The 19,715-nt window shown below is 35.4% G+C and overlaps 11 protein-coding genes and 2 non-coding genes across 13 annotated transcripts; 7 read left to right on the top strand and 6 right to left on the bottom strand.

The window, feature by feature from the left end:
• Positions 1-1,074: 1,074 nt before the first annotated feature.
• On the top strand, positions 1,075-2,175 carry GAL7 (UDP-glucose:hexose-1-phosphate uridylyltransferase; the record flags this gene model as incomplete). The annotated part of the gene is made up of 1 exon (XM_003956161.1): positions 1,075-2,175. One exon carries the CDS (start codon positions 1,075-1,077, stop codon positions 2,173-2,175), a length of 1,101 nt encoding a protein of 366 aa, XP_003956210.1.
• A 396-nt stretch (positions 2,176-2,571) lies between these two features.
• KAFR0Ctrna13S lies at positions 2,572-2,653 on the top strand. Its single transcript has one exon. It is a non-coding gene; the product is annotated as a tRNA-Ser (tRNA).
• A 393-nt stretch (positions 2,654-3,046) lies between these two features.
• On the bottom strand, positions 3,047-3,523 carry ATP16 (F1F0 ATP synthase subunit delta; the record flags this gene model as incomplete). Its single annotated transcript, XM_003956160.1, has 1 exon — positions 3,047-3,523. One exon carries the CDS (start codon positions 3,521-3,523, stop codon positions 3,047-3,049), a length of 477 nt encoding a protein of 158 aa, XP_003956209.1.
• Positions 3,524-4,491: 968 nt separating this feature from the next.
• KAFR0C00780 (histone H2A) lies at positions 4,492-4,890 on the bottom strand (the record flags this gene model as incomplete). Its single annotated transcript, XM_003956159.1, has 1 exon — positions 4,492-4,890. The coding sequence occupies one exon, from the start codon at positions 4,888-4,890 to the stop codon at positions 4,492-4,494; it is 399 nt and encodes a 132-aa protein (XP_003956208.1).
• Positions 4,891-5,564: 674 nt separating this feature from the next.
• Positions 5,565-5,960, top strand: KAFR0C00770 (uncharacterized protein; the record flags this gene model as incomplete). Its single annotated transcript, XM_003956158.1, has 1 exon — positions 5,565-5,960. The coding sequence occupies one exon, from the start codon at positions 5,565-5,567 to the stop codon at positions 5,958-5,960; it is 396 nt and encodes a 131-aa protein (XP_003956207.1).
• A 294-nt stretch (positions 5,961-6,254) lies between these two features.
• KAFR0C00760 (alpha,alpha-trehalase) lies at positions 6,255-8,567 on the bottom strand (the record flags this gene model as incomplete). Its single annotated transcript, XM_003956157.1, has 1 exon — positions 6,255-8,567. One exon carries the CDS (start codon positions 8,565-8,567, stop codon positions 6,255-6,257), a length of 2,313 nt encoding a protein of 770 aa, XP_003956206.1.
• Positions 8,568-9,156: 589 nt separating this feature from the next.
• Positions 9,157-9,756, top strand: YRB1 (Ran GTPase-binding protein YRB1; the record flags this gene model as incomplete). The annotated part of the gene is made up of 1 exon (XM_003956156.1): positions 9,157-9,756. The coding sequence occupies one exon, from the start codon at positions 9,157-9,159 to the stop codon at positions 9,754-9,756; it is 600 nt and encodes a 199-aa protein (XP_003956205.1).
• Positions 9,757-9,911: 155 nt separating this feature from the next.
• Positions 9,912-11,219, bottom strand: GPI18 (GPI-anchor transamidase GPI18; the record flags this gene model as incomplete). Its single annotated transcript, XM_003956155.1, has 1 exon — positions 9,912-11,219. The coding sequence occupies one exon, from the start codon at positions 11,217-11,219 to the stop codon at positions 9,912-9,914; it is 1,308 nt and encodes a 435-aa protein (XP_003956204.1).
• A 760-nt stretch (positions 11,220-11,979) lies between these two features.
• On the top strand, positions 11,980-12,462 carry KAFR0C00730 (resistance to Congo red protein; the record flags this gene model as incomplete). Its single annotated transcript, XM_003956154.1, has 1 exon — positions 11,980-12,462. One exon carries the CDS (start codon positions 11,980-11,982, stop codon positions 12,460-12,462), a length of 483 nt encoding a protein of 160 aa, XP_003956203.1.
• A 439-nt stretch (positions 12,463-12,901) lies between these two features.
• Positions 12,902-14,395, top strand: UGA2 (succinate-semialdehyde dehydrogenase (NAD(P)(+)); the record flags this gene model as incomplete). The annotated part of the gene is made up of 1 exon (XM_003956153.1): positions 12,902-14,395. The coding sequence occupies one exon, from the start codon at positions 12,902-12,904 to the stop codon at positions 14,393-14,395; it is 1,494 nt and encodes a 497-aa protein (XP_003956202.1).
• An 814-nt stretch (positions 14,396-15,209) lies between these two features.
• On the top strand, positions 15,210-15,282 carry KAFR0Ctrna11A. Its single transcript has one exon. It is a non-coding gene; the product is annotated as a tRNA-Ala (tRNA).
• Positions 15,283-15,600: 318 nt separating this feature from the next.
• Positions 15,601-17,904, bottom strand: DSF2 (Dsf2p; the record flags this gene model as incomplete). The annotated part of the gene is made up of 1 exon (XM_003956152.1): positions 15,601-17,904. The coding sequence occupies one exon, from the start codon at positions 17,902-17,904 to the stop codon at positions 15,601-15,603; it is 2,304 nt and encodes a 767-aa protein (XP_003956201.1).
• A 1,091-nt stretch (positions 17,905-18,995) lies between these two features.
• KAFR0C00700 (histone H4) lies at positions 18,996-19,307 on the bottom strand (the record flags this gene model as incomplete). The annotated part of the gene is made up of 1 exon (XM_003956151.1): positions 18,996-19,307. The coding sequence occupies one exon, from the start codon at positions 19,305-19,307 to the stop codon at positions 18,996-18,998; it is 312 nt and encodes a 103-aa protein (XP_003956200.1).
• Between the last annotated feature and the right edge of the window lie 408 nt (positions 19,308-19,715).

The raw sequence follows: 19,715 nt of genomic DNA, 5'->3' as shown, positions 1-19,715 counted from the left end.
AAACTTCGACTTAATAAAAAAAGATAGAGATAAGAAATAAGGCTTAACTATTCAAATTGGATCGAAGAGTCACTTAGTGTTCTGGTATCCCTGATAATCGATGTGCTCGAGGGGGATTGTCTTTATTGTTTTATGGTTTTGTATGTACAGAACTTTTCTGCTTACCTTAAATTTCGGGAGCTGTTTAAAAAACAAATTGGATGATAGATTTTAGCCAAATCTCGAAAACAAGTACATAGCATACAAAGAAGCGAATGAGAAAAGCTAAATGAAAGACAATTACGATAATGAGAATATCATACTATGCTGCGTTAGATATTTTGGTACCTGATGTAAAAAAAAAAAATATTTGTACCTGATGCCAGAAGTTGACGCTCAAATTTCTCATTCGAGTTAGAAAGACAGAAACTTGATTATATTATCGACATTAGAACTTTGTAGGGTCCGTTTCCAGCCTGTTTCCCAGAGGTATTGTCTACTACGCAAATGCTAAAAAAAACTGGAGAGACCATGGGTTTCAGGAATCCAGTTATTAGCAAAAAGAAGATTTTTTTCCGGTGCTGTATCAGATGTAGCCCTCTAGAAAGCTAGTATGACCATAGTTAAAATTCCAATCAACTGCCCAAAGTACGACGGAAGATCCGTTGCTTGAATATTCAGCTTCGAGTGCAGAATAATGAACCCAGCAGATAGTGCACGGAGTAACTAGGTATTCGGATCTCTTTGCACCATCTCAATACATTCCCTGGCGTTGGCGACAATGCATCTGGTGGGGTTCCCCCCAATTTTCTTTTGAATATGTTAAGTTGGCCTGGTTCCTACTACGAATTCATTTTTCAGACAGGCATATAACAATTGCATAACGGCCTACTATATTCCGAGCCCAACGTTCACTATGCGGAAAGCTTCGCTCCGAATATAAAATTCATATTTTGCGGAAGGTAAAATAAATCCATGATATCAACATGTTCAAGAAATATATAAACCTAGGATCTTTGCTACAAACTATGTCTTGATTCATTTTAGTTTCTATTTAACTTATGTAAAAACACCAGTAATATACCACTTACTAAAATGACAGTTGAACATTTTGATTTTTCCGACCATTCCCACAGACGTTACAACCCATTAACTGACTCCTGGGTCCTCGTTTCTCCACACAGAGCTAAGAGACCTTGGTTAGGTCAACAAGAAACTCCAAGTAAGTCTGATGCGCCAGAATACGATCCAAAGTGTTACTTATGTCCCGGTAATGAAAGAGCTACAGGTAACAGTACTCCAAACTACGAATCTACCTTCTTCTTCCAAAATGACTACCCTGCTGTCAAGACAGTTCAACCATCTTTGCCAGCTAATGACAAAACCAAAGATACATTAAAGAACAGATTATTCCAAACAGAATCCGTTAGAGGTAATTGTTTTGTTATCTGTTTCAGTCCTAAGCACAATTTGACTTTACCATTAATGAAACAGCAGGATATTGTCAAGGTTGTTAGCACTTGGCAAACTTTATATAACCAATTGGCTAAAGAAGCAGTTGAAGAAAAGAAACCTTACAAATACCTACAAATTTTTGAAAATAAAGGTACAGCTATGGGTTGTTCAAATTTACATCCTCACGGTCAAGCTTGGTGCTTGGAAAGTGTTCCAAATGAAGTTGCTAAAGAATTCAAATCTTTTGACAAATATAAGCATGAACATAATGCTGATTTATTAGGCGATTATGTTGCTCTAGAAATGCAAGAAAAGTCTAGAATCGTTTTTGAAAATGATACATTTTTGGTCGTCGTTCCATATTGGGCTGTCTGGCCATTTGAAACCATGGTTGTTTCAAAGAAGAAGATTCCGTCCATTGTCAAGTTAACAGACAGTGAGAAGCAAGATTTGGCTCAAATTATCAAGGTTTTAACCACCAAATATGATAACTTATTCCAAACAAGTTTCCCATATTCTATGGGTATTCACCAAGCACCGCTAAATGCTACCCAAGAAGAATTAGACAGAAGTTGGTTACATTTACATTTCTACCCACCATTATTGAGATCTGCTACTGTTAGAAAGTTTTTAGTCGGTTTTGAATTATTAGGTGAACCTCAAAGAGATTTAACGGCCGAACAAGCCGCTGAAAGATTAAGAAACTTAGATGGTAACACTCACTACACTGAAAATCTTTGAAAGTCTTTCATAAATGAAATGATCTTTTATATACGAACAGATATATGACCCATCGAGGAAACTTTTATACAATATACCAAGATTATATTTATTAATTTTGAGCGACGTAATTGAAAAAAAAAAAAAATGATGAATTTATACTGTTTATAGCAAAATTTATGTCTACGAGCCCTTTTGTCTTAATCCAAGTAGGCGTCTAACTGTATGTAATCGTGAAATTACCTACTCAGCGTTACGTCTCAATTTATTATCTCGATGAAGATCTTCACATAGAAATCAATATAATACATAGCTATATAACAAATAAAGTTAATTGAATTGAAGGGAAAAGGGAGGGTGTTCTATAATAGATAATTTATATAGATGTCTCGGGTTTTTTTAAAAATTATTAATTGAGGCAACTTGGCCGAGTGGTTAAGGCGAAAGATTAGAAATCTTTTGGGCTCTGCCCGCGCAGGTTCGAGTCCTGCAGTTGTCGTTATTTTTTTGATTTTTGAAGCCTAGAATTTAAATGTTTTGTGCATGGCTTTAATATAAATTCGCATCACTCTCTGTTCATTCCTACTTCAACTGAATTATATTAGAAGTTTCAAAGAGGGTTGTATAAGTGTTATATGAGAACTAGTGTAAGATTACTATTTAAGCAATCATTGAGAACGCGAAATGAAAGGAATAATCAGCGCTATCTTGAGCTTATCTGATGTATTATTTAATTTTAATATGGTTCCAAAGGAGAAGCTTCAGCTATGTGCTTGAGTTTATTGAGCTTTTACTTTTATTTCTTATTACGTCGATAACAGCAATGCATTTTTCTTTTATCTTACAGGAATATTTTCACTTACTATAAACCATTTTCTCCATCTGCTTGACTCTATAGTAGTGACTCTAACTCTTCTAGAATACTTACCTTTATCTTATTCTCGGCAGCTACCTTTCCATCGGACGAGGTCACTTTATTCCTTGCCTCAGAGAGTAATGTTTTTACTTTATCTGGAGAGAACTGCTCTAGTGGAAACGCTTCAACTGCTGTTACACATAGTAAGGAATCTGGTTGGACTGACGCAAAGCCACCAGAAATATAATATTTCTTGGATTTCGAACTTTCTTCAATAATCTCCACTATACCTGGTGACAATTGTTCGATCGTAGGAACATGATTAGCTAGAACACCAAATTTGCCAGATTTACCAGGAACATTAACTTGAGTTACATTTGAACCGTAATAGAGTGTTTCATGGGGCAAAGCGAAATGCAATTTCAGCGTACCGATGGCAGCAGCCTCTGCGTACATACGCTTAGCGATGACGCCTGATCTGATTATATTCTTGAGGGCTGTAGTACGAAACATGGTGAGTATTTTGTTAGTAATTGTATTTGTCTAATTGAGATTCAGGTTTAGAATAAATCAGATGTTCATTCTTCGCTGGATATTTTATCTTTTTCACATATCGTAGGGGTAAGTAAGCCATCTTAAGAATAGTTTTTTTTTATGAGTTAAAGTTTCGGGCAATGTGATTGAATGTCAAAATAACATATAATTGGTCAGAGTAGGCATGATGTTCCAATAAAGAGCAGATGAGTTATCAATCCCGGATGTTCTTCATTTTAGTGATTGATTCTTATACTTGATTTGTGTATGAGATGTAACACTCTGGAACTCGCTCGTGCAAGAAAGACTAATGATTATTCAATTGTGGCAAGATTCTGTTCTCACAGTACTAATTACATTACCAGAAAATTGGGTAGCTATATTTAGTAGTATATATGATTAAAATATAGATTGCAAGCACTTAGCTTGTAAAAGCGTTATATTGTGCCGTACCTTGATGACGCATAACAGACGCAAAGTAATAAGTAACAGTCGAGAGAGCTATGTTTTGGATTATATAACCCACGCTATTGTGGTTTTGAAAGATAGGATAACTCACTCTACTGTGCAGTAAAGTAGATTTTCATGACTGTGAGAGAATGTTATGATATTTTATAAATGTTTATTTTTTATAAATTCTTTGCTCACTGGTGGTAATTCATCCTTTTTTGAACAAAATATTAATTTTACCAATATTATGTAAACAAAGAAGAATTCAAATGATCAAGGCGTAATGATTTCGTTCAAAATAGTACAAAAGAAGAAATATCATAAAGCTGAAATATTAAAAGTTATAAACTAATATTACACATAATTGAACCGCAAAACAGCGCCGTGTTTGCTGATTCAAGATACTATATAGACAATTGCTGTTATATAAATATTTTACCCATTATTTTTTTCTCAACCCTTATATATTACCAAATAGAAAGATTTTATTCTTTTCTTTATAATTCTTGAGATGCTTTACCTGGTTTAGCAGATTTCTTTGGTAATAAGTTTTGGTGAATGTTTGGTAAGACACCACCTTGAGCAATAGTGACGTTACCTAACAATTTGTTTAATTCGTCATCATTTCTGATGGCTAATTGTAAATGTCTTGGGATAATTCTAGTCTTCTTGTTATCTCTAGCAGCGTTACCAGCCAATTCTAAAATTTCAGCGGCTAAATATTCTAAGACAGCAGTTAAGTAGACTGGAGCACCAGAACCAATTCTTTGGGCGTAGTTACCTCTTCTTAATAATCTGTGAACTCTACCGACTGGGAAAGTTAAACCAGCCTTAGCAGATCTAGATTGAGAAGCTTTAGCAGCTGAACCAGCTTTACCACCTTTACCACCGGACATTTTTTATTGTGTATTTGTTATTTGTATGAGTTGTTTTTACTACTTCAAACTTTAAGACAACAAGACACACAATTTACTACTTCAAACATCAATTCTTTCCTTACCTTATATACTCTTTCCCACTTCCTCTCGACAACATAACTGCCCTCTTTAATCAGCCATAAACTACACCGCGTTTCCCACTTTTAATCTTTTCGCATCACAAGACTCGAAAATTTCGCAGTGTGGGCCCCTCCTTTATTCTCGCAGTTTCACGCCATTCCGAGAACAGTATGAAATTCCTGGAACGGGGGCAAAAAGAACAAAAAAAAACCACCGCACTGCGAAATTTTCAGAAGGCGCGCGCGGTTTTCGCCGCTGAGAATCTCGTTGCTCCCCCGGGGTTTCGTGCTGAAAGTTTCGCGTCACCCGTGCTGACAGTTTCGCTGAGAGGGAACAGTAGTAATTTGTTAGTGGTGGGCTTCAATGGGTATGGCAAGAAAAGGTTTAGTGGTGGTTTGTTTTGTTTGTTACTCAGAAATGAGAATGAGAAATTCTTTAATCAAAGTATATAAATGAGAATGAGAAACCTGAATCATGGAAACTTTGAATTGTGTTTACTACGCTTTTTACTCTTAAGCTTCAGTTAGTTTTTAAGGTATAATCAATACAAACACAATAAACCAACAATAACAATGTCTGCCAAAGCTGAAAAGAAACCTGCTTCCAAAGCCCCTGCTGAAAAGAAACCAGCCGCCAAGAAGACCGCTACTGGTGTCGAAGGTAAGAAGAGAACTAAGGCTAGAAAGGAAACTTACTCTTCATACATCTACAAAGTTTTAAAGCAAACTCATCCAGATACCGGTATTTCACAAAAGTCCATGTCTATCTTAAACTCTTTTGTTAACGATATCTTTGAAAGAATTGCTACTGAAGCCTCCAAATTAGCTGCTTACAACAAGAAATCTACTATCTCTGCTAGAGAAATTCAAACCGCCGTTAGATTAATCTTACCAGGTGAATTAGCTAAGCACGCTGTTTCTGAAGGTACCAGAGCTGTCACTAAATATTCTTCTTCCACCCAAGCTTAAAGTTAGTAATGAATTGTAAATAAAACAATATAATTTGATAATAATGTAGGGTTTTTTATATAACGGGTATTGTAATATAGGGTATTTTATTCATTTAAAAGAACGAAATTTTTAAAAAAAATCAAATTAATAGTAATTTTTTTTTTTTCATACATATATTTTAATTTTAATTCTAATTCTAGCATGTATGTTTGATATTTGTTTTATTTCTTTAACTAAACCGTCCCAATGATTGAATTTTATTTATGTACAATTTATATAGATAAGCCAGAGGTGAAAAGAAAATTAATACCATCAAGACAAACCGTATAGTTTCTTTTCCTCTGCTTTCAAGCTCTTGAAAAATGGACCAGGTGGAATACATGCACCTAGAGCTCTTCTTGCATGACTATTCATAAATTTTAGTCCTAATAAATAGCTAGAATTGACCCAACCAAAACCTTCTTTAGCAACACCTTTAAAATCTGCACCTTGATTACCATATTCGGCCTCTACACGATGCGGATCTGTGCCTCTTGTAACATCGTATTTTTCTACAACGATACCATTATAATCTACAAAAGCCTTTGTCATCATATAAAGCCATCTATAAGATAATCTTGTTGCAGTTGCAGTATAACCATAATCACAGAGACCTTCCCATGCAAGTATTTGATGAGGTGCCCAACCAAATGGATAATCCCATTGTCTATATGGTCTATTGATAGAAATTGGTCCTCTGGAACGTTCTGTACATGCAACAAGACCACCTAAAGATTCTAATTTGGGTAACGCTTTGTCCACCATAATTTTTGCTTGTTCTGGTGTAGCTAGACCAGCCCATAAAGTCCAAAAAGTGGTTGCTGATTCGTAAGATGTTCTTTCTTTAGCTTTAACGTTATAATCGAAAAAGAAGCCTGATTCTTCATCCCACATATACTTGGTGATATTTTCTTTTCTCTTCTCAGCTAAGTTTTTCCAATCTTCCGTGGTAGACATTGTACCATCTTCAGGATCTTCATATTTACCTTTACAATATTTTTCAATGAAATTGGCAATATCGACTTCATATTTATAAAGTAAAGCATTTAGATCAATAGTACCAAGATAAGCGCACACACCCTCAAATCTATAAGTGGTGTCATGACCAGATTCTCTAACACCACGATCATGTAAGAAGAATTCATCCAATTCAGGTTCATCAACTTCCTTTTCGTTATACATGCGTCTGAATTCTTCAAATGAAACGTTATATTTTTTAGTGTAAGGTAATAAAATGGTATCAAAATGATCAGGTTCAGTTTCAGGTGGAATACCAATACCATCTGGATGATAACAGGAAAATCCAGTTTCAGGATCATATCTTGGAGATGCACACCAAACGGTTTTATATTCTTTGATAGCGGCTTTAAATGCTCTTTTCAAAAAATTTATAGCATTTGGATTATTATTACCACCAATTCTACTAAAGACAATATGGGCCATATCTGTTAAGAAAGGTGGTTGAGATCTACAAAGATAGTAACTTCTATTTGCATTTAAAATTTTGCCATAATGTTCAATTTCAAAAATGAAATGTTCTACCATTCCCTTTGCTACATCAATTTTGTTACTTTCTAATAGACCTAATGCCATCATGTAAGAATCCCAACCATATAATTCATTAAATCTTCCGCCAGGTACTGCGTATGGATAACCGATTAATGATTTTTCACCAGTAGATGGGTTAACATGTTCTTCCATTGCTAATGCTAATAAACCTGGAGTTCTGTTTAAAGATTTAACGTATTCTGGTGTAATATTTTTTGGCAAATATTCGACTTCTAATTTTAATGATGGATTCATTTGTGAAGCTTGAATATAAAATTCGTATTGATCTGGACAGTTATAAGGGACATAAACTCTTGGATTTTTGGCTTCAGGGGTATCAATTTTAGTATCCATTGCAATTTCACCTATATTATTTAAATCAATTCTTCTTGTTAAATTATTCCAAAATTGATTTGTAATTAATCTTGATAATCTATTAACTGGATTTTCATTAATACGTGCTTCATCTAAATAAATTTGATGTCTTCCAAAACTTTTAGCAATGGTTAATTCTTGTAGAAGATTTGAAAGCATATAAGTACCTCTAATATTGACATGATTATAACCATGAGAATTTGCAGTACCAATTTTTAAGACTTTTGGACCTGTATCTTCAATGGTAATTTGATAATTTCTATCGGTATCTTCATTTGCCAATAATTCTTCCAACGTCTTATCCACATCATCGATGAAAAATCTACGATTACCTTGACTTGCTAATAGTGTATCATCCTCTGAACCACGTCTCTTTAAATGATGATCCTTGGGGATATTACTTTTATAATCTGAAACTTTATTGAAAACACTCATTGTTCTTGTTCTATTAAATTTCTTCTTTGTACTAACTTTCCTTGGATCAGTAGCAGGTCCATAATAAATTTCAGCATTTGAGAAAGGATCATTAAATTCATTTAAAGAGGACATTCTTCTATGATGTCTTCTTGATGGTGGGACGGTTTGCTGTTGCTGGATACTGTTTGTGACGAAGTTAGGAGTGCTATTAGCCAGAGGGCTAATAGGAGACATAGGATCAGCCATGTTTAAACTGCAAGTGATAATATTTTGCTTTGTAAAATAGTAACTCTTCTTGGTGTTTTAATACTTCTCTGAATAAGATATCAACAGAGAAGCCAGTTAAAAACTTTGAAAATGTGGAACTACCTGCGAGTAAATAAGTATACCTGAGAGATGGGCGGGCTAAATACTTTACAGAAGCTCCATAATATACAATCCAAAAATAGAGTTCTTATATAAGAAATACGGGTCCTCCTTTCCTCTGTGCAAGAGAAGATGTAATTTCTTTTTGTGCAATACACTCGTTACCCGACCTTTCGCCATCAGGTTGAAATTTTAAGGGGCGGAAGATTTTTTCCTCGGCGGTTTTTTTTTTTGGAGAAAAATGAAAGTTTCTTCCGTCGATAATGATTTTATAAAATTTTGCAAAAAATCGTATACAGTGATTGACGTATACAATGATGATGAATTTCGTGGATCCAAAATTTTGACATACTGGAGGAATTCCTCTTAAGATTAGAAAAATTTTCAATAGCTTGGATAAAGAGAGAGAGAGAGAGAGTAAACAGTACACTTACAACGCAGCAAGCATACCCCTATCACACACTTCGCTATGTCTGAACCAGTTACCAAACAAGAAGAATCTTCTTCTGCTCCAAAGCCACCTTCTTCTGCCGTTTTCTCCATGTTCGGTGGTAAGAAACCAGAAACTGAGGTTAAGAAGGAAGACAAAGCTGACGATGAATCCAAGAAAGACGAACCAAAGAAGAACGACGAAGAAGACGAAGAACCAGATGTTCATTTCGAACCAGTGGTTCATTTAGAAAAAGTCGACGTCAAAACTTTAGAAGAAGATGAAGAAGTTCTTTTCAAAGTGAGGGCAAAATTATTTAGATTCGATGCTGACGCCAAGGAATGGAAGGAAAGAGGCACTGGTGATGCTAAATTCTTAAAGAATAAAGCCACCGGTAAAGTCAGATTACTGATGAGAAGAGATAAGACTCTAAAAGTCTGTGCTAATCATATCATTGCTCCTGAATATAGTTTGAAACCAAATGTTGGTTCCGATAGATCATGGGTTTACAGTTGTACCGCTGATATCGCTGAAGGTGCTCCAGAAGCTTTCACTTTTGCCATTAGGTTCGGTAACAAGGAAAATGCGGATAAATTCAAAGAAGAATTCGAAAAAGCTCAAGAATTGAACAAAAAATGAAAGTAAATAACTGGAACAAAACAACAACAGATAACTTCTTTTTGTTCTAATCAAAGATTTTATAAATTTATTCCATGTATAATGATATATACCTACTAAAGAAGGAAAACCAACAAAATTAGCATTTATTCTTTTTTATATAATCGTAAATTAATTCATGCAGGTGGTAAGAAGCATGCAAACAGCACCGTCTGTACAGGTATCCAAATCATCAACCAATATATGTAACTTTTAACGATCGTATCATCACCACCTCTCATCATCTTGCCCTCTTTGATTTGACCTTTCTTAACTAATCGATCGGCAAGGTACCAAAGATGAAGTGGGATAAACGTTATTAATCTATTTATAATCTGGAAATGTGCCAAAAAAATCATTATAATGAGAAATCCTCCACTTATTAAACATAATGGCTTAAGATTGTTAATTGGATACACTCTAGTGAAATAAATTATCGAATATACAAGTATTATCAAGTTTGGGAAGCCCATAATAAAATTTGGTACGTTACTTATCGTCCAGTAACGTAAAAATCCAACGTTCCAATATCTTGATTGAATAAAAGAATATAATGATTCCTTTGTAATGAATCCATAAATTTGTGTATGACACCATTCACCTCTTTGAGGACAAAATGTCCTGAATGGAATGTAATACTGTTGATAAATGATACAGGAGAACATGAGAAATCCCGCTAGGAAAGGAATTAAGAATGCCTTCTTGTAATGACGTAATTTAATGAGTTGGAAAAGATCAAAAATGTAGAAAAGTCCCAGTAATATGCAATTAGTTCTATTTACAGTCGCCAAAGTAAAGCATAACGTAGTTGCGATGACATACAAAGGCCAATATTTCCATGGAATGTCAAATTGTTTAGAACTAACGAACTTAACACTCAATTCTCGAAGCCAGACACCTGTAAATGCAAGTAAGCATGACAATGATTCGGAGTAAATGCTTAGTAAGAAACCGGCTGCACTTGTGAATACAAACAAAATAGAAGTTTTCAATGCCATTTCCCTCGAAAACTTTCTTTTAGATCCGAATGTCTCCAGCGTTAAATGATAAAGTACCAAACATGACAATAGATGGAAAATATTCTCGTAGAAAACAGCAGTGTATAAAATGCGATAGAAATTATCTCCATTGGTTGACATTTTCACCAACTTTTTCCACAGTAAAGAAAATGCAAATTCATTTTCAAATTCTGGAGAATCGATCATACCTTTAATGAAATATACGGCATCCCACGAAAGTAATTTATTCCACACCAATCTATTCGCCAAGTTGCTAATCTCAGACTTATCTGTCACCAGGGTATCCAGAAGTAATGAAGTAGACGTATCGAACGGGAAAGGAGGTGTCGATATCACCAGCAGATACTGTACACTTTTACCAATTAGAAAAACATAGATTATCTTCCAATAGTTGGCTAAATGAGAGGAAGGTTCACTACTACTCATAATTGAGTTAATATGATACTTTCTCGATGAGATGAGCTGTATAGTTTTTCAAATATGTTCAATTTTTCATTTTTCACACCACACTGTTTCATCAAGCGAACAAAGGTCCAATATTGCGAGGAATACCAAAATAGTGTAGCCATGAATCAAATGCAGCTTCTGTGTAAAGCGACCCATGCGCATAAGTTATAGCCGTTATTTGAATAGCAGGAAATAAGATATGTGCAGTCTTTTCCCCCTCGTTTCTCTCCTCTTGTAAGCACATCGCACATATTGGGAGGTTCTGTGTGCGGCCATACCAACAAAGACACGAGCCATCTCAGTGTCGATACTGCGGTAAATCACACATCTCAGTTACTTGTGCTCCCTCCCTACAGACTCTTGATTGTATATTCTCCTCTAACAGCCAAGAATCCCACTAAACTTCTGTTATTTCAGCGGTTATCCACCCCACAAATTGTTGATGCCTCTTTTAACTGGAAGCCATGACTAGGAATCTGTCACTACGCCCTGCAAGGCAAAGGTAAAAAAAAAAAAAAGAAGAATCCGTGGATCAGAATAAAAACAGTTGAAATCATCACCACTTATTTGCACTCGTTGATGCTTAACAACAGGATAGTAAGTGACTAGCAGTTAGGCATACAATGATTATCACAGACAAACAAGCTAGAAATACTATTTCCCATTTATCTAACTATCAAAAGAGATTCTGGTACTACACATCATCCGATGGGTCTTCTTCTTCCTGGAATTGGGGAAGATGGTTGCTCTTCATAATCTTTGTTGTACTGATAGTTCTTTACTTTTTGGCACCATCATAACCAACAGGAAGAGATATCGTCTGGGTCAGGCCCCTATAAGAGGTACCTCGTGGTTAACACCACCTTCCTATAGACAATCCCAAAGGCAGTATAATGAAGGCGACAATCATATCGATTATGTCCCAGAATACACAGAAACTGCAAATGTGCATGATTTGGGTTATTTTGATGAACGAGGTGAATTTCATATGAATGATAAAGTTGAGCGAACTAATCCGGGACCCGTAAATACAAGTACTTTGTCAGACTCCTCTTTAGAACATCCAAGACCCGCCGTTGTGAGAGATGACGATAGTTCTGATGATTTGCAATTCACAAGACCGGCATATACAGCTGCTGGAGCCTCTAGTAATCAATACTACAGTTCTAGTACCCAGAATGAAGAATTGTCTTCGCCACAGAGGGCAAAACTCTCCCATTGATACCCTGCATTCAAGTGTTAGCATTTATCGCCTAGTGTGATACATTTTTGACAAGCAGATTTGACTTTTGTATACTTTTATTTAATCTAACAGTAATTCATATTCTATTTTTTTTCCTTTCCCATAGTCAATGGTTAAACGTATTATTCACTACATGTTTCATTGTACATAGAGAGTAAGAAAAATGGTCCAACTATATAATAGTTTATTAATTAATTAATAATAATAATAATAATAATAATAATAATAGGTGGCGTCAAATCGATATTTTTGTTCTCAATAATTTTAGATTCGTTATATACTGAGCAAATTTCCTCATCGCCTATCTGATAAAGGGTAAAAAAATTAATATCGCTGCCTATAAAAGAGATGACTTGTAGAATATATATGATATTGTAACAAAAGCTTCCTTTCTCTTCTGTTAAATAGCAAAATAAAAATGGGACAACCACAGTTTCCTAATCCAAAGTTTGCTAATCAAGATCTGATTAAAAATGGTGCTCTTATCAATGGTGAGTGGATAAATGATGCTAAGGAATATTTTGACGTTACAAATCCTGCTTCTGGTGAAGTAATAGCTACGCTACCCGAATTATCACTTTCTCAGGTCGATTATTCCATTGAAATGGCACATGATGCATTCAAGAGCTATAAGAATACATTGCCCAGGCAAAGAGCTGTCTGGTTGAGGAATTTATACAACCTTATGATAGAAAATGAGGAAGATTTAGCCAAAATTATTACTTGGGAAAATGGTAAGACTTTAGCTGAAGCAAGAGGTGAAATTAAATATGCTGCGTCTTATTTTCAATGGTTTGCGGAGGAGGCACCGCGTATTTATGGTAATACTATACAAACAAGTACCCCGACCAATCGTGTCTTCACCATTAGACAACCTGTCGGAGTATGTGGTATTATATGTCCTTGGAATTTTCCAAGTGCTATGATAGCAAGAAAGGCTGCTGCTGCCCTAGCAGCTGGATGTACAGTGGTTATCAAGCCTGATTCTTCCACTCCCCTGTCGGCGCTAGCTTTAGGCACTCTAATTGAAAAGGCTGGTTTTGCTAAAGGTGTAGTGAACATTATCCTATCACATAAAAATACCCCAGAGCTTGGAAATAGATTATGTGAATCATCTAAGGTTAAGAAGGTAAGTTTTACAGGTTCTACAAGAGTAGGCAAGATTTTAATGAAACAATCAGCCACTACCCTAAAAAAACTATCTCTAGAACTGGGTGGTAACGCGCCTGTTATTGTTTTTGAAGATGCGGATTTAGAGCAAGCTGCAGAACAAGTTATTGCATCCAAATTCAGGTCATTAGGACAAACTTGCGTTTGTATTAACAGGGTTTATGTTCATTCAAATATTATTCGTGATTTCACAAAATTACTTTCTTCAAAAGTATCCAAATTTAAGATAGGCTATGGCTTTGATGAAAATGCTACACTGGGTTGTTTAATTAATGAAAATGCAGTTAAAAAAGTGGAGGCTCATAAGAAAGATGCTATTGATAAGGGTGCAAAAGTTGTTGTTCCAGGAGGTTTACTTCCTGAACTTGGTCCAAATTTTTATGCACCAGTTATACTATCACATGTTACACAAGATGCATTAGTTGCAAAAGAAGAAACATTTGGTCCGCTTTGCCCAATTTTCTCCTTCGATACAATGGAGGAAGTCGTTGGGTATGCTAATGATACAGAATTTGGATTAGCTGCATATGTCTTTTCTAAAAATGTGGACACAATATACACCATTTCAGAAGCTTTAGAGACAGGTATGGTTTCTTGCAATACCGGTATTTTTTCAGATGCAGCCATGCCATTTGGGGGTGTCAAGGAATCCGGTTTTGGAAGAGAAGGTTCTCTACATGGAATTGAAGATTATACCGTTCTTAAAGCAATCACTATTGGTGGTCTACCGCCACGATTATAAATGTTTCTGAAAAGTTATTGGCCCTTCTTCATTGCATCCCAATATTTATGATAAAACTTCATAATTGTGAATTCACATCCATAGCTAGCTTTTTCGTTGATGTAAGCACTTTAGTCACCACCTCCTTTTGGAAGTATTATGTAATACTTAAAGATATGTAATATGATGATGAGTTCTACCGGAAAGTGTCAACCAAAATATATTTATATGTCTTAGGTAGTATTGATTAATAGCGTTGCATTATATACATTATACATGGATATCAACTACCAAGATATTGAAATGTCAGTAGAATGATTTCGAGGAGGATACTTCTGTTTCATTATGTCTGATGTGGGGGTATTAGGGTCATTATATGACAGGGTGTACTGTCAGTATGTATCTTTCACCAAAGAAACATGTTGTAACATAAACTGGGAAACTACAACATTAAGCTCTAAGTTCGTGTAACTGTTTTCCCAGAATCAAAACCTAGATACCCGCTGTCCAATTTATCAAACTAAATATTTCACATTATTGAATTTGGTTGAATATTAGTGAAAACTTTTCATAGACGCAACTTTTGTCATCTTGAAGAATTCCACACTATAAAAAGGATTTCTTCGTCATATTTGTTCTTAATCTTTTATTTTACTTTATAATTTTATATATTAAAAAAAGACAAGCTTTTGATACGCTTTTAGCTATAGTTATACGATCAGATCGATTTCCAAGCTCTCTGTCCCTGAATTAGAATATACACAAGTCGTGTCATATTCTCTCTGTATTATCTGTCTTGTTACCGTATTGAACTTACAATGAAACAAGAAATTACGGGCGTGTGGCGTAGTTGGTAGCGCGCTCCCTTAGCATGGGAGAGGTCTTCGGTTCGATTCCGGACTCGTCCAATTTTTTTTTGAATTTGCTCTACTCTTGAGGATGGAGCCATAATAGAAGACATCGGGGTTGTAGTAATCTAGCTAAATCAGCTGGACGACACGATGTGTATATTTATCAGCAGGCACTTAACATAACGTGCGGGCATGGGCAATATCAAACGCCTTAATTTGTTATGAATAATATCTCAAAAGAGTGAAGCATAAATTTTTTGGGTAACTTCGAGGGGTTGTAGAATATTTTCAGATTAAATGTCAATATTTATATAATAATACAAGCTTATGCCATCGATAAATGACAATAAATGGTATAATAAAATAAAACAGGTTTTAAGACTTGGATCTTTTCATATACTTCTTTTTATGGATCCAATCAGAACCTAATAAATTGGCACCCCTCTTTTCTGCAATTCTGAACCAAGCAGCAGCTCTTGCAATATCTTTCTTTCTACAGGTAGATTTTTGAGACCAAATAATACCACATATACACATTGAATCAACATGTCCCATGGAAGCAGATTTCTCCAGAAACTTCAAACCCCTGTGCTCATCAACTTGATCGACCCCATATCCTTTTAGGTATGCGATCCCACACTCATATATAGCAGGAACTAGGGGTTCAATGATCCTTTCTGGCAATACGTTCAAATGCTTTTCGATTTCAGATGGATCAATGCTGCATTCAAGGATTTTACTGTGAACTTGTGATGGATTCAGGCCTGTAGCCATCAAAATATATTTAAATGACATGCTTAAGTCTCTCGTTACTCCATATCCATGTCTTAATGCCAATCCATATAACAAAAATGCAGTCTTATCACCCGATTTGCAGGCTTTTTGTAACTTCTCAGCACTCGCCTTCATGTTACCCACTTTTCTCATGGCTATGGCCGATGATATCAAGTCATTGTTGCTCGTTTTATCTCGGAGATTTTCAGATTTACTTCCTACACCAGGGCTGCCACTTTGTGTTGCAAGGACATTTTTCATAGATGGTGACGCAGTAAATTCATTCAGAAGGTCATCATTCGGAATGGAAGCACGTCTGTTATGGCTCTGCTTATGATTTATAAATTTTATTGGTGACGCATTACATGAACTTGAGTACGCTTTTGTTGTAAATGAATCCTTGCCCGTTTTGTGATCATCCAATCTCAAAAATTTTGATTTGCTATGAACATCAGAGAATGAACGAAAATGTCTATTAGCGCTATTATTTTTAGATTTTGTATTGGAATATATTTCTTTATCAGAAGGAAAAACAGGATTCGGTGGGAATATGAACTTATTTTTAATAGACGATTTTGATCTTGAAGGTGAGCTTTCCAGTGAATTAGAGGAGTCCACCGAAATGCTGTTACTTCTCATAGAATTATGGGAGTCGTTAGCGTACTGAGTAGAATACTGTTCACTTGTATTGTTGCATCTATTATTATACGATAGTTTGGTTTTATCTTGGTTATTTTTTGAAGATTTCGTAGTTCTGAACAGACTTTTCAATGAAGATAGAGAAGATTTTTTCTTATGAGACTTGTAGGAAGCAGTTAGAGGAGAGGATGTTTCTGCAACATTTTGAATGAAAGTTATGTCATTTTCGAAATCAAATGGGTCTCCGTTAATAGATCCCTTGGGAGTGGATTCTTTATGAAATTTATTTCTCACGGGTGTGCTGTTCCAGAGTTTACTCTCTGAGCTAGAAACTATTGTATCAGGGGAATGCTCAGCGGGTTGTCTTATTTCTGAGAACTGGCTACTAGCACTATTTGTACTACCAGTACCTATAGTAGATGAGTAGAAAGATGATTGAACTTTGGTACGCTTGTTGGATTCGGGTATTATGGTGGCTGCGTGACTAAGGCCGACACTATCCAGCTGTTTTCCTTTAAAATTAATTTTCTGAAATGTTTGTCCATTATGACTTTGTGGAGCACTTGAGTCAGAACTATGCCTAGTTGATTGTTGTTCATTAAGAATTCTAAATTTTTCAAAATTAGCGACATTGTTCCTGGCGCCGTACTTGAAAGAAGTGCCTCTTCCGGTGTTTTTTGTAACAGCTCCTGCATCTTTATAATTATTAGTCAAATCGTCTATTAATTCATCAGAGCAGGGATCTTCTTCTGCAACGTATGAAAATCTTGAAGTCGAAGCATAATGTTGTTCGACACTTGCTGCTATAGATTTATCTTTCAATATTAGATCATTTTCTAATAGCTGTTTTATAGAGTCCTTTACAATAGCACCATCCTGTGTTTTATACAGATTTATCGTACTGCTATTTGCTGAGTTATTTATTTTCATCTGTCTCATTCTCAAAGATGGGAACTGAGAAGCGGGCATACAGATTGTTCTGGGACTGACAATGGCATTCGATTTTCCTGAGTGATTGCGCTCTTTTTCTTTTTGTACTACCTGTTCAAAGAGAAGTTGATCTTCTGTACTCAATTCTAATTTATCTAGTAGTCTTTCAGTTGTTACCACAGAATCAAACGATACTGCACTAAAATTTGACCTTAAACTGTAAGTCCTACCAAGTCCGTTGCTAGTTTTTGTACTACTCATCATCTCGTTGGAATTTCTGGGGAGATAGTTCTCCCTTCTAATTTCTTCTAGAGGAGAAGTTTTCGTAATTTCCATCTTTGATATTTTATTAGGCAATCAAAAGATATATTTTTAGCTTCAAAATATTAGTTTTCGAGATTTTTTCTCTACTTTTCTTTTCAAAATTATCGCACTACTACCAATCTCTAGCTATTCAGTAAGTAAAAATATAGACTTATGAGGAATGATAGTATACTTTTATGCGGTTAAAGTCTAATGCTCTTGTGCTTACTTTTTGATCCATTCTTTTTTCCTCGAGCAGAAAAATGGAAGATCCAAGATTTGATAACGGTAGGCGCGCGTCAACTTTTCGGTACGACTATTTCTCCGAAAATGGCTGCAGGTGTCATTTCACAAGTGACTGGTACGGTAAGTCATCTGATGGCTAAGTGAAATGTTTGATCTATAACAAGAGTGGTCAGATTGTGGTTGTTCATTGAATTATTATTTTCATCAGATATCGCTCTCTCGATGTCTCTTGCAACAAATTACTAGAAGTTTGTTTGAATGGGCCCATCGAAGGGGATATTACAATGGTGGAAGTAATAATATGCTGTTGGGTTATAAATTTTGCGGGTTTGGGGTGGAACGATAAAGAGAAGTAACAGAAAAGTTTGGTGGAAAATGCTTTTTAGTTGCTTTCTTGAATAATTGTGTCTTTTCAGGGTCGTGGAAACTTTCTTGATCTGTAAGACTTAGTCTTCCTATTTTTGTTCCTACTTATCATTATTTTAATCTATTATCTCAATAGCTAGATTGACTGCGTAAATTTCTGCATATTTTAACTTTTGTTTATATATAATTAAAGAAATCGTCCATCCATCTAATAATGATCAGAGTATAGAAATACTATGTTCCCGAACAAAATATAAACTAAAAAAAAGATAATAAAAGATTAGAGAGAAGAAGAAGAAGAAGAAGAAATGGAATAAATTGTCCCATTACAACAGACTCCACAAGCTCGATAATGAATTCAAGGAAGAATTTGTTCTTTAATTTGCTGAATAAAGATTTAATATATTAAAAAATACGTTATATACCCATAAAATAATATTTTCGTATGACCCAAAATATATATATATAATACAATTTGCTTTTTGTTTGTGAATGTGATTAAGATACCCAGATTAACCACCGAAACCGTATAAGGTTCTACCTTGTCTCTTCAAAGCGTAGACGACATCTAATGAAGTGACAGTCTTTCTCTTTGCGTGTTCAGTGTAAGTAACAGCGTCTCTGATGACAGATTCTAAGAATTGTTTTAAGACAGCTCTGACTTCTTCGTAGATTAAACCAGAAATACGCTTAACACCACCTCTTCTTGCTAATCTTCTGATAGCTGGCTTGGTAATACCTTGAATGTTATCTCTCAAGATCTTTCTGTGACGCTTGGCACCACCTTTACCTAAACCTTTACCACCTTTACCTCTACCGGACATTATTTAATTATTATTGATATTTTTTGTGTATCTTGTATCAAACAAGGAAAGTAAAAGTAACAGTATAAAATATTCCCACAACGTATCCCGATTCCATCTATTTATAAGAAAAAAAAAAGTCTGTTTTTTTACACAACTTCATCCAACTGCGTATCAACAACACTTAGCAAAATTCACCCTGACGAATATCCATAATTAACAACCATTTTCAAATACGTTCTCAATCCTAATCGCTTCAGTCCGCGAAACTTACAGCACGGACTAACTATGTAAATTCGTGTCCGACTGCGAAATTTTCAGCATGCGAATTTCCCTTTTCGGGCACGCGCTCACTCGCGCATTCCATGCCAAAAATTTCGCCCTTGACACTCGGAAACCCATAGTTAATTCGTGCCAGAAACTTCGCCC

This window comes from Kazachstania africana, chromosome 3, assembly GCF_000304475.1.
Source record: "Kazachstania africana CBS 2517 chromosome 3, complete genome".
Taxonomy (NCBI): Eukaryota; Fungi; Ascomycota; class Saccharomycetes; order Saccharomycetales; family Saccharomycetaceae; genus Kazachstania; species Kazachstania africana.
The sequence above is the reverse complement of the archived record's forward strand: the minus strand, read 5'-3'. Positions and strand labels throughout refer to the sequence as shown.